The sequence below is a fragment of the Magnolia sinica genome, chromosome 8 (genome assembly GCF_029962835.1).
Source record: "Magnolia sinica isolate HGM2019 chromosome 8, MsV1, whole genome shotgun sequence".
Classification (NCBI taxonomy): domain Eukaryota; kingdom Viridiplantae; phylum Streptophyta; class Magnoliopsida; order Magnoliales; family Magnoliaceae; genus Magnolia; species Magnolia sinica.
Window position 1 is genome coordinate 89,267,122 of NC_080580.1, and position 13,608 is coordinate 89,280,729.

The following is a 13,608-nucleotide window of genomic DNA, read 5'->3' on the forward strand; positions in this document are numbered from 1 at the left end:
GATAGACTAGCTAGACTTTTGGGTCATCTGGTAGATATGGTTGTCACTACACCAAAAAGGCCATTCAGGAATGGGTACTTTTTTGGTTTTGAAACGGTTTAAAACTGTATCAAATGTGGAACTATTTTATACCTTTCTAGAACCAACACGTGCCTAATTCCAACCCCAATCCTAACCCTCCCAGCCCTCTTGCAAGATCTCTCCCTTTCTCCCACTCCCTATTCCTGACCCTCCCTCTTGATCTCTCTCCCTCTTGATGTAGGGCTTTCGAGGATCGATTCGAAGGGAAAATCCTTGGTGGAGAAGGATCTATGGTTCTTTGAGAGGATCAAGTCTCGATTTTTTATCGGAAAATCTCCAGATTTAGGGTCTCCGGAGTGAAAGGGATATTCTTCCCCACCCCTGAGGATCGTTAGTGGAGATAATGCAGCAGATGTTGTCAATGATCCTCCGGGTGTTGTCGGAGTAGTTTGTCAAAGGGATGGTGCGAATCTAGGGTTTGTAGAGAGGAGCACGAAGAGATCCCATGCCTCGGAAGAAAAATCTCCTGCTGCTGAGAAGGATCTAAGGTTTTCAAAATCGAAGGTGAATTCTTCTGAAAAATCCATGGATGCAGAGCTGCTGCAGGGAATTGACAATATCGGTGATGCTGATGCCACTGTTTCGAAGGGAAAATCTCCTGCGAAGGAGGATCTAGGGTTTTCAACGTCAAAGGCAGATTCTTTCGGACAATCTACTGCTTCAGAGTTGCTGGAGAGAATAAACAATGTTGGGGACACAGATGCCGCCATTTCAAAGGGAAAATCTCTGGCAAAGAGTAATCTAGTATTGTCAAAATTGATGGGAGATTCCTCCATTGAAGTTGCAGCAAAAGATTCGGACAATTTTCAAAAACCCACAGCTGCAGCAAAAGATTTGGAAAATTTTCAAAAATCCACAGCTGCAGCGTCACTGGAAGTTTCAAAGGGAAAATCTCTGGCAGAAAGGAATCCAGAGTTCTCAAAACCGTCAGGAGATTCTTTAGCAAAAGTTGCAGCTAAAATTCTGTTTTTGACATTAAATGGAAGACATCTGGATTTTTATTGGATCACAACAGTGGAGGTCTTCCCTTTAACTATGGGTTTCTGTTGAGGATTATTGCGAACACCTTCAATCGCACTCCACTCTAATAGAAAAGCAATCTTTTTTTGCTTAAGCGTATAAGTTATGTTAAGGTATCCAACATGATACAGGGAAGGACGTGATAAGGTCAATCACCATCTTCCTCAATCGATAAATAACTTGAATCCACAAGGCACTCTTGAATCCACAAGAGGTTTCTCGAATCCATATATGAGAGAAAATAAGAAAAATCTTAAGAAGTTTGTTAATTGAATGAATGATATAAAAAAAGAGTTTAACATCCTCTAAATAATCCTAAACAAATCTTAGAAATGTAATCAAAGAATTACAATCAAATAAGGAAATAAACTTTGAAAAATATGTAAATTTTCACTGTCAATCGACCTGTCATCAAGTTGTCTAGTCTATAAGTCGAGACGACTAAAAACTATCCAGAGATTTAAATCAAAAATTCTATAATTTTTGACCTGTCGATCTCAGCTGTCGACCTATCAAACAATATTTCAACCTATTTGAACTAATAGAAATCAACCAACAAGCAATCTAGAATAGTATCGGAGGACTTCCAAACAAGGAGAAAGAAGATGGTTGCAAGCTGCAACAAGGCCAACTTAAGTTCTTTTTCTTCTTTTCTCTTCTATTTAAAGAAGCCACTGTCTATGCCTACTTTCACAGATAAATGAACCCATTCTTCTACTTTTGATGATACATTAGTGCACAACTAGTATCATAGAAAAGGATTTCAATCCCTATAGGGTAATTAAATTCTTGGGCATAAAAACCTTCAGTTAGAAGATAACCACCAAACAAGAAAACATCTTTATTCTTTCAACCCACTTTTATTACATTTGGATTTTTATTACTAATCCTAGAAATATATATTCATACAATAGACACACAACAATAATGTTCTTGCCACTACACAGCCACGACCTCACTAATTTTCATACACCCAATTATACCTTGAGATCCATCAGTTGATGAAATGTAAGTGCATGGAATGGCTTTAGAGAGAAGGAAGGCCCACCAACAGATAGCTTCTGAGCCACGTGGTGCATGGTTGGCCGAAAGTTTGGATCCGGCCGAATGCATGCAAGGGCCATGGACACTGCAAATATGACTTCCTGTGCAACCTCTGCCATCGGATCGGAGAGACGTTGGTCCAACATATCCTTTAGCAGTGTATCTTCTCTATTTGGTGATGACAAAGTGGAGATGAGTTCCCCGGGATGCCTTCCCATCATCACTTCCAGTGCCACAACACCGAAGCTATAGACGTCACATTTCTCAGTCACCCTCATTGTATATGCAAGCTCTGCATGATAGAAGATTGTTCAATCAGATTCTTTAGTCTTTGCTAATCATTAATAGATAAACTCTTATCCATATATCAAACCAACCTGGCTTCTTAATCTAGGTTTCATATCTTCTAGGCTTTGGTGCTTGCTAATACCAAGGCATCTCTACAAACTGAGCATGTGCCAAGTAAGGTGTTTGGTACATCTGGGAGGAACATAACATGGGCCAAACTTTCTGATGATCTGGCTAGGAAGTCAGGATCGTCCACTCATTAGGCATGCCACATACATACATTGAATGCATATTTTTGGCCTTTTATTAATTATTATTTTTTTCTCAAAATTGTCCATTGTTTTGATGTGGTGGTGGCCTTCCCGATAACAGGACAAGCTTAATCATTGTCGGGTCATCTGGATGGTTGGGCCTTTTTTAATGTATGCTTCAGATTTCCTAGACGCGTGAGAAGTTGGCATGTGTGAACTAGAGATTTTAATGGCGTGTATAGGTAATGTCGTATTTAACATAATTACTTGTATCAATATTGTGGACCAACAAACTAGTATCAATATTCTGGACCTATAAGCCGAATCTCTCTCTCTCTCTCTCTCTCTCTCTCTCTCTCTCTAGAGGAAGTAAAGGAAACAACCCAAAAACGTGCTTAAGAATATCTAAGGTTTTAAGACTGTACTAGTGAGGTCCATAGTTCTAAGATCCAAACCATTGACATGGTGGGTCCCAATTTGGATGGCTCATGCATTGGCAATCCTCTAATTGGAAATTCTAACCATTTTAGTGGCAACAGATAAATGATTAAGAAAGAAATAAAGGTAATTGTGCACATTCAACAGAGAAAGACCATAGATTCAATGGCTAGGATTTTTCAATCAACTTCTTTTGTTGTGTGGGGCATTCATTGTGTGAGACATCACATGGACAGTCTGGATCTTAGAGCTGTGGAACCCTTATACAGTAGGGAAAGCTCAAGCTCATGCTCTGGGATCTCTTGGTAGAGTATTTCATGATCCCACATTCCCTGATGCATCATTTTCAGATTTACTAGCATGGGCTAGAAGACATGAGCTTTTTCAATCATTTATTAACTACCTGTAACTCATCTATCTGAACTTCGTATGCATGTAAATCAATCCATACCATCTGCAAACATGATCACCCATGTTGTAGATAGAGAAGATCCTAGAAATGACACATATGGAAGGAATCTATCCAACAAATTGGTGGCCAACAAATGTACAGTTAAAAATGGTCAATGCCATAAATTTAATAGCTAATAAAATGTGGTGAAAGTTTCTTAAGATTTTCAAATATGAATTTTCTCATAATCCAGTTGCCTTAGATTGCCCCATTTGACAATAGTGTGCGTGGTAACTAATGCACAAATTTTATAGTAAATAATTTCAACAAAAAATAGAAAATGTTAAGAAAAATAAAGACTAATTTATGATAAAACTATTCAGTGTTGAGAATATATTAGTGACTAACCTGGAGCGATGTATCCATAAGTGCCTGCAAGCGTATTCCAATTGGACGAATCAGGTATCAGCAATCGTGCAGTGCCAAAATCAGAAACACTAGCCTCAAGTTCTGAATTCAGCAGAACGTTGTTGCTTGATAGGTCTCGATGGACAATTGGCAGGGTGCAATCATGGTGCATGTAAGATAAAGCATGGGCCACACCTTTAACAATCTTCACCCTTAGAGTCCAGTCCAATTGTGCAGCTCCTTCATCATTGCTTAGGATACTTGCCAAGCTTCCCCTTTCCATGTACTCATAGATGAGAAACGAGCATCGAGCATGGCAGCAAAAGCCATAAAGCTTCACTATGTTGCGATGTTGGATTTTGGTTAATACTTGTATCTCATTTCTAAAACTTCTTTGATCAGATTGATCCCCTCTTTCGAGTGAGTGAAGTTTCTTCACAGCTACTACCTGACCCAGCGGTAGATTTGCTTTGTAAACTTTTCCATACCCTCCAATTCCAATGCAATATTTGTCATCAAAACCCTCTGTCACCTCCACAATGTCCTCGAACATAGCAATCCCATCATAATTCCATATTGAAAATGGATTTCCATTGCTCCTCTCAAGAACCCCTTTCTTTATATTTCTTCTTCTTTGGTAATAAATGGAAGAAATGCCAATGATTACAAATAAAAGAAACAAGGCCACTGAGATAGGAAGAATAATGAGGATCACAACTCTGTGACCTTTCATCGCATCACCATGATTGATTGAAGAGGCATTGCAAGGTCGCAAACCTTGCACTTCGCCACATAAGCCCTTATTATATATGAATGCCTCTGCAGGAGCCTTCTGAAAGCTTTTGCTGTTGGGAAGAGGACCTTCCAAAGCATTGTATGAAAAATCAATGGATTGCAAGCTGAACATCCCTTCAAAAGAAGGTGGAATGGAGCCTGACAGCATGTTGTGGGAAAGGTTTAACTTTTCTAGCCGAATCAATTTTGTGAGTTGTGGTGATATTTGTCCATTGAGGGAGTTATGACTTAGATCTAGTAAGCCCTGTAGGTATACTAGGTTACCGATCTGAAAAGGAATGCTTCCATTTAAAACATTTTTGCTCAATTTCAGATATTGGAGTTTGAAGCAATCACCTAATTGAGGTGGTATTGGACCGCTTAGGTGATTCATTGACAAGTCGAGAACCTCCAAATTGGATAGTTTTCCAATCTCTTGGGGTATCTGACCAGAAAGCTGGTTTTCATTTAAAGTTAAGTTGAACAAAGAAGTCAGCCTCCCAAATTCCTTTGGAATCTTGCCTACCAGCTGGTTTGAAGAAAGACCAAGCACACGTAGCTGCATCAACTGCCCTATCTCAGGAGGAATTCTACCGGTGATCATGTTCCCGGATAATTGTAGTTTTGTCAAATTTCGGCATTCTCCCCAATTTGTTGAGAGTTCACCAAACAACATGTTGTTGCTGACATCCATGAATGAGAGATGCGGGTATACACCAAAGGCTTCCGATACGTTTGCAGCAAGTCGGTTTCCATTAAGTCGCACTCTTATTAAGCTAGTGCAATTTCTGATGCTTTTTGGGATCTCACCAGTGAAATGGTTGCCAACAGCAGTGAAGAATTGAAGAGATCCGCCCTGGCATAACTGAGGTAAATAGCCAGAGAGGCTGTTGCCATCCAAGTAGAGTTTAGAAAGATTTGTCATATTTGTCATTTCTTGAGGCAAGGAACCAGATAATTGACAGTCAGCAAAGGACAACCTAGTAAGCTTGGTCAAGTTTCCTAAAGTAGAAGGGATATAACCTGTTAAAAGGTTATGGGACAGATCAAGTTCGTTGAGATTCATTAAATTCCCAAGTTCTGGAGGAATAGAACCAGAAATTTGATTTTGAAAGAGGGAGAGGACTGTCAGCTTTGTCAACTTCCCTAAAGTGGAAGGGATAGAACCTGTTAGAATGTTCATGGACAGATCAAGATCGTTGAGATTCATTAAATTCCCAAGTTCTGGAGGAATAGAACCAGAAATTTGATTTTGAAAGAGGGAGAAGACTGTCAGCTTTGTCAAGTTCCCTAAAGTGGCAGGGATAGAACCTGTTAGACTGTTATTGGACAGATCAAGATTTTCAAGATTCTTTAAATTCCCAAATTGTGGAGGAATTGAACCAGAAATTTGATTGCTGTAGAGGAACAACAATGTAAGGTTTCTCAAATTACCCAAAGCAGGAGGGATCAGACCAGTCAGATTGTTTTGCCTCAATGTTAGCTTATTGAGACTCATTAAATTCCCAAGTTCTGGAGGAATAGAACCAGAAATTTGATTTTGAAAGAGGTAGAGGACTGTCAGCTTTGTCAACTTCCCTAAAGTGGAAGGGATAGAACCTGTTAGACTGTTATTGGACAGATCAAGAATTTTGAGATTCATCAAATTCCCAAATTGTGGAGGAATTGAACCAGAAATTTGATTGCTGTAGAGGGACAATAATGTAAGGTTTCTCAAATTACCTAAAGCTGGAGGGATCAGACCCGTCAGATTATTTTGATACACAGTCAACTTAACAAGATCTTGTAGATTCCCCATCTGTGGTGGAATGGAGCCAGAGATTCGATTTTGGTGCAGGCGCAAGATGGAAAGCTTTGACAAGTTCCCTAAAGTGGAAGGGATGGAACCATCTAGATGGTTATTGGACAAGTGTAGCTCATTCAAATTCACAAGATTCCCTATTTCCACAGGTATTGATCCATTTATTTTATTTGCAGACAGATCGAGGGACATGAGTTTGTAAAGAGTGCCGATATGAGCTGGGATGGTTCCAATGAGAGTGTTGCCACTGAGATTGAGATGAATGAGGTTTGGAAATGAGGGGAAGCTCAAGTTGTCGAGCTTACCTTGCAAGCCTGCACTCGGTAGGTTTATCTCTGTTACACTTCCAAGGCTGTTACATGAAATCCCAGTCCATTTGCATGGAGATAGGGTGTTGGTGCTGGCATTAGTAGCAGGAAGTGACCATGAGTGGAGAGCTTGTGCTGGTGAGAGGCTGGCTTTCCATTTCAGGAGAGCCTCTGCTTCTGGCAGTCCTGCTGTTGCAGATGATATTGTTGCATGGGAAGAAGAAAGAAAGGGTAGGAAAAAGAGGAGAAAAGCGAGGGAGAGAGATTTATGTATGGCCATGGCTGTTGTTGCTTATGGTCTGTTACAAACTTATGATGGATATGGGTATTTATAGGAAAAGGTTGATACAAATGGCTTTGATTGCGCTGCCCATCTTATTTTTATGACTAGGAAAAAAAAAAAGTATTGACTTGTTGTATACATTATTTAAATGGTTTGGATGACGACTGTGCACTTGCACAGAGAATTAATGTCTAACAGAGCATTCTGGTTTTCTGATTTTCTATTTTCACATCAGTGCTGATGTCACATATCTTCCTAACGCTGATATATGGTTTCTATCAGTAAAACAGAGTGGGGAATGCCAGTGCTACGCTGGGGAAGCGACCTACTTTAACTGAATGGGTGAACTTGTGATGTTTTTCTTATATTCACTCTGTCCATCCTTTTTTAAGATCCAAAATGCAAGTGGGCCACGTCACAAGAAATGGGCCACACCACAAGAAGCAGTGGTGATTGAACAACCACCATTGAAAACTTCTTGTGGGCCACAGAAGTTTCGGATCAGTCTGATATTAGTGTTTCCCTTCATCTGCATGGGAATCAACTTATTAGCCGTTTTAGATGGCATATAAACATAAGGTGGGTCTTTGGAAAGTTTCAACGTGGGCATTTCTATTCCTACTATTTCATGTGGTGTGGCTCTGAGTCTTCATCAATTTTAACATCACATGGTAGGATAGGCTGGCACAAGGAATGGAGTAAAACTGACGACACAGCTGCCCTCATAGAGCTTAAAGTCACATGTGATTCTCGTAACCCTGGGTTAGAGGGGAGCCGTGCGATTAGGGAGGGACTGGATGGTTTTGGACTGCGTATGAAATAGTCTCTTTCTTTCTTTTGTTTTGTTTTGTTTTTTTTTTTTTGGGTGCTGTGAGATTTCTGGGAGTGGCCATTGCTCTGATGGATGGGTTTGGGCCGTGATTCTACTTTTCAAGATTCCTAGTGGAACCCTGGACTGGATAGGTTTGAGCCCTAATTCTACCTATCGAGGCACGTCTTTGTCTCTCTTAGTTGGGTGCTGACAGATTTTGAGAGTTTTGGGCCCATGACTGGTTGGGTTTGGGCCCAGATTCTACTTTAAGAGTCAAGTATCCTCCTACTTTTGAGTCACGTCCCCACCTTTTCAGAGAGCTATTAGATTCCAAGGGCCTGTTTGGATGCACCCTCCAAGGGGGTGTTTGAGCCCTAAGAGCAGTTTTGTTCTAAACAGCAATTGATGATGTGACTTTGCAAAATCCCCTTCTTCTGCTTGACAAAATAGACACTATAAAACAAACTGAAAAAAAAAAAAAAAAAAACCTAATCTGTGAAAATGGACCTCAAAATCATCAAAGAAGTAGGCTGCCAAGAGCCAACTCATCCGAAAAAGCAGGTTTGGACCACCTTTTCCAAAAACCCCTATCGTGGAAGTGCATCCAAACGGGCCCTAAATCACCAGAGAAGAATCTGTTTTATGCATCCCTGTATCATTTTTTTAAAAAGTGATGCAGTCAAGTATTGTAAAGCCCAGACAGTGATTATGAGATCCAACCCCTGCAATAGTTGCACGCAACAACTTGACCAGATCACCCAAAAATCCAATCCAGCTCATCCAACCATCAGGTAGACCATCTTATAAAACTATATTACACCAAAAAAAAAAACATCCAATTGCAGTCGGTCCCACACGGTAAGATGAAAAACTTTCAGTAAGTGAAAACGTTTTCCACGGGCAATGATGTGAGCAATGATGTGAACAAGCTTTTTGCCTAGGCAGTCCATCATTTTTGCGGGCTTATTTTAGGGCATAAGCCTAAAAATGAAGCAGATTCAAACCTGAAGTGGGCCACACCACAGGAAACCGTGGGTATTGAATGCATCCAAAACTCTAATGCGCCACAAAACAGTGGGGATGGAAACACTCACCATTGGATTATGACTGTGCACTTGCACAGAGGATTAACATCTAACAGAGCATTCTTGTTTTCTGATCTATGTGTGATCATGTCAGGACTATTTCCTATTGTGTGACCCATTCAAGTTTCGGATCTGATTCGTAATTGGGTTCATCTCCAAAGGTGATATGGTGAAATTGATGTTTGTGTTTTATCCATTGCGTTGTCCATTTTTTGGACGTCATTTCAAAAATAAGGCATATTCAAATCTTAATGGCTCAATTAGTTTCTGAATCTTCTTGATTTTTAACATTACCTCCTAGCATGGGCTGGCACAAAGAATGGAGTAACACAGACGTTATAACTGCCCTCATAGAGCTTAAAGTCACATACATGTGATTCTCATAACCCTGGGTTAGAGGCGATTCGCATCAACGATATTCCAAGGAGTGTGATTTGGGTGGGACTGGATGGTTTTGGACTTGTCTCCTATTCTCTTACAAGGAGCATCAAGATTCAGAATAGCGGGACCTTAATTGGATGGATTTGGGCCCCGATTCTACTTTTCAAGTCAAGTCTTCCCTCCTTTTAAAGGGAAAGTCTTTTACAACGACCAACTTGACTAGATGACCCAAAAATGTAGCTGGTCCAACCATCCGGTGGGCCACCTTAGAAAACTATAATACACCACAAAAAACCTCAACCAGTAGTCCACCTGACGATTGGAACTGACTTGGCTTTCGGGCCAAGCTGATCACCATGGTGGGGCTCACTAAATGTGCACGTGGGATGGTATACAAATAACACAGTCAGCCCCACACGGTAAGATGAGTAACTTTCAGTAGGTGAAAATGTTTTCAACGGCAACGATGTGAACAAGTTTCCGTGGACATGAATAACTTTTCTGCATGGGTGAATAAGTGTCGCAGAAATGGGCCCCAAACCATGTGTATCATGGGGACGTGGAATGACTGGTTGACCCCACGGTGATGTGAACAAGTTTCCGTGCACCTGAATAACTTCTATGTGCTAGTCAATAAGTGTTGCAGACATGGACCCCACATTGTGTGTATCACAGGGATACAGTTTGGCTGGTGATCCTGTGATGATGCGAACAAGTTTCCGTGCACTTGCACAGCTTCTATCCACAGGTGAATTAGTGTGGGGTCGGTTTGACTGGTGACCCAAACACCAGCCAGCTAGCTGATGTCAAAAGTTTGCGGGGCCCTATCATGGTGTATGTGTTTTATCCATGCAGTCCATTCATTTTGCCAGCTTACTTTAGGGCATAGGCCCAAAAATGAAGCAAATCCAAAATTCAAGTGCACCACTCGACGGGAATTACATGATCACAGCCTCAAGACAGCTTATAATAATTAGAATTCCTCATAAACTGTAGTAGGTTGACCTACTATCACGATGTGTTTAACGAAAGTAAGAGCTACTTCCTCATTAATTAGAATAGGATCATTTCTTCTTTGTTGAATGAAGTGTGCCATTTCATCTCAATTGTACATCCAAACACAAACTAAAATCCAAAGTCGTCACAAACTTGATTTGAAACTGCAACTTGATGTCCATATGTGATGTAGAGTGGGTCGCGAACACTTTCATGTCCAAGATGGACCAAAAAAAGCCCAATAGAAAGCAAAAGTCATCAAGACCGTCAGAACCTTAAAACAAGCATATCTCGCAAACAAGAATGAGTTACTCGACTTACTAAATATGATTTTCGGGTAGGACGAGCTACTTTAGCCAACCAACCCGGATGTGCCAGTTTTTCCATGCCGAATTTGTGAGATTCCATCACATCGACGGTCGAATTCTATATTTATTTCCGTTTTTACTATTTTTAGTAAGTTTTAGTTTGATTATAACTCTTCATTCATTTGGCTTTAGGAGTTGTCTCCAACATGAAAAGTGTTTAGAAACATTAGGAGAATAATGTGGTTCAGCCACATAGAGCACGTACTATAAATAGAAAATCTATTGTTTATAAAAAATCGTGAATTCTAAGAGTTTTAATTGTAGTTTGATTCTGAAATATCTCACATTGCTTAGTATCCCTCTTTAAAGGGTTTTGAACTCGTTTATTTCATCAATCAATCAATTTATGAATTTATTAGAATTTATTTATATTTTCTTACTCTCTTTCCCCGTGGATTCAAGAAGTCTCCGTGAGGAGTCCGAAGAAGCTTCGTGGATTCGGAGTAGTTATCCTTGAGGAAGATGGCGATTGACCTCATCATGTTCATCCCTGCGTCAATTGGTCTCAGAGTAAGGACTCCCCTCGGGCCAATGGCAAATGTATGAACCAAAATCATGTGGACGGTCCAAATCGTTTTTGCCTTCGATCGGGCTTTCTTTGGTCCATCTTTGCCATGAAAGTCTTTGCAACCCACTGTACACACACACGTATATAGGGTGCTATGAGATTTCCAAGGTAACTTTGGGCCAAAAGTTTACATTTTTATAATCAAGTGATTCTACCTTTAGAGTAGTCTCTCCCTGCTTTTGAGTCACGTTCCCTCATTTCTAGGCCCCGTGGTGCATTCCTTTTAATGTAAGTGCATCCAAATGGGCCCTAAATCAGCAAAGAAGAATCTATTTTATGAATCCCTCAATCATTTTTTTTTCTTCTTTTTAAAGTGGTGTGCAGTTAAGTATTGTTAGGCCTAGACGGCGATTTTGGGATCCAAGCCCCGCAATACTTGTACCACTATCATCTCAGCTAGATGACCCAAGAATCTAGCTGGTACAACCATCAGGTGGGCAACCTTAGAAAACTATAATACACCACAAAAAACCTTGGAACCTGTAGCCCACCTGATGATAGGAACCGACCTAACTTTTGGGTTAAGCTGATCATCACTCCGGGGCTCACCAGATGCGCTTGTGGGAAGGCACACAAACAACACAGTCGGCCCCACACGGTCAGATGAATAACTTTCAGTAGTTGAAAATGTTTTCCAGTACCATGATGCGAACAAGTTTCCCTGCACATGAGCAAGTGTTGTAGAAATGGGCCCCACATGGTGTGTATCACAAGGATGGGATTTGTATGGTGACCAAATGATGATGTAAAAAAGTTTCCCGTTCAATGCGAATAACTTCTACACACAGGAAGTGTTACAGAAATGGCCCCACATTGTGTATAAGGGGGACAGGTTTGGCTGGTGACCCAACACCAACCAGCTAGCTGGTGTCAAAGCTCTGTGGGCCCTACCATGATGGATGTGTCTTATCCCTGCAGTCTATCTATTTTGCTGGCTTATTTTAGGGCATGAACTCAAAAATAGCAAGATCCAAACCTCAATTTGACCACATCACAGGAAACTGTAGGGAGACTAGTGTCCACCCTTGAAACATTCTTGGGGCCCACAGTGATATTTATTTATCATCCAACCTGTTCACAAGGTCAAAAAACATGGATGAAAGAAAATCACAAATATCATCTTGATTCAAAACTTTTGTGGGCCCTGATAAGTTTTCAACACCATGCATTCAATCCCCACTAATAAGTTTTCAAAATAAGCTTTCAATCCCTACTGTTTCCTTTCATGTGATCCACTTAAGGTTTGGATCAACCTTGTTTTTGGGCTCATGACCTAAAATATATAAGCTAACAAAATGGACAGACAGCTACATCGTGGTGGGGCCCATAGAGCTTTGACACCAGCTATCTGGCTGGTGTTTGGGTCACCAGCCAAACAGCGTGTCCATGTCTTTTATGAGTGTTAACGGTCCAAAATCCACCAACACCTCACCCATCCGAACCCCGGGTGCATCAATTGCACCTAATCAACTCATGAGGGACCTGCAAAATGGGGTTGATCCAATCAAGTGGGTTCGCCAGCTCAAGTTAAGCCATGAGCGGAAAAATTAATGTGGCAAAATCCAAAACTCCATCACCACACTACGCAAAACAGTAGTGGGCCCGAAATACACATCATGGACACTTCCTTGGGCCCACCGTGATGTTTATATGGCATCCAATACTTCCAAAGGTGATGAACAGAAAACACAAATATTAGACCTTTTTTTTTTTACGGCAAAAAGAAATTTTATTCACAAGATAAGCTATACAGCTGAGAGCCTAGTATTAGCTTGATCCAGAACTTCATTGACCCTAGGAAAGTTTCAATGGTAGGCATTTAAACACCACTATTTCCTGTGGGTGGCCCACTTGTGTCTTGGATCGGCCTCTTTTATGAGCTCTCACGTCCTAAGATGAGCTAGCCAAACTGCTAGACAGAGTGGATGTCGCACGCATAACACAGTGGACCCACAACTTTTTTCTTACACGGGCTCCATGTACCCGCAGTTGTAGGCATGGGCTCTCTACAATACCGGTTTTATAGGGTCCTACAAAGCTTTGGTTTAGATAGGATCCCTCCAAGTCCGGTTTTACATGGTCCTACAGCTTCTGATTACATGGGACCCTCAACACCAGTTCTACACAATGCATTAAACACCCAAGAGCAGTGGGGTCCACCAGTTCTATACGTAAAATCGACTTCATCCATCAGGTTCTATCATTGAGTCTAGGCTGTGAGGTAAAAGAAATCATCCAAATCCAAAACTCAGGCTGGCCACCCCTAGGAATAATGGATTGGATACCAACCATAGCTTTGTGTGGAGCAAACA

The 13,608-nt window shown here is 40.9% G+C and overlaps 1 protein-coding gene and 1 pseudogene across 1 annotated transcript; both read right to left on the reverse strand.

The window, feature by feature from the left end:
* LOC131253638 (low affinity inorganic phosphate transporter 8-like) overlaps positions 1–13,608 on the reverse strand; it is a 79,908-nt pseudogene that overhangs the window by 20,249 nt on the left and 46,051 nt on the right.
* Positions 2,040–7,440, reverse strand: LOC131253637 (MDIS1-interacting receptor like kinase 2-like). Its single transcript, XM_058254726.1, has 3 exons — positions 6,007–7,440; positions 3,922–5,718; positions 2,040–2,437 (listed from the first exon to the last, which is right to left on the reverse strand). Exons 1-3 carry the CDS (start codon positions 7,082–7,084, stop codon positions 2,079–2,081), a joined length of 3,234 nt encoding a protein of 1,077 aa, XP_058110709.1. The 5' UTR covers positions 7,085–7,440; the 3' UTR covers positions 2,040–2,078.

Excerpts from the sequence above, each read along its gene's own strand:
- LOC131253637 (XM_058254726.1), bottom strand. The coding sequence starts at position 7,084 with ATGGCCATACATAAATCTCTCTCCCTCGCTTTTCTCCTCTTTTTCCTA. Across the intron at positions 5,719-6,006 it reads GTCCAATAACAGTCTAACAG|GTTATATCCCTTCTACTTTA; the intron begins GTTCTATCCCTG and ends ACCTTTTAACAG. Across the intron at positions 2,438-3,921 it reads TTATGGATACATCGCTCCAG|AGCTTGCATATACAATGAGG; the intron begins GTTAGTCACTAA and ends TCTATCATGCAG.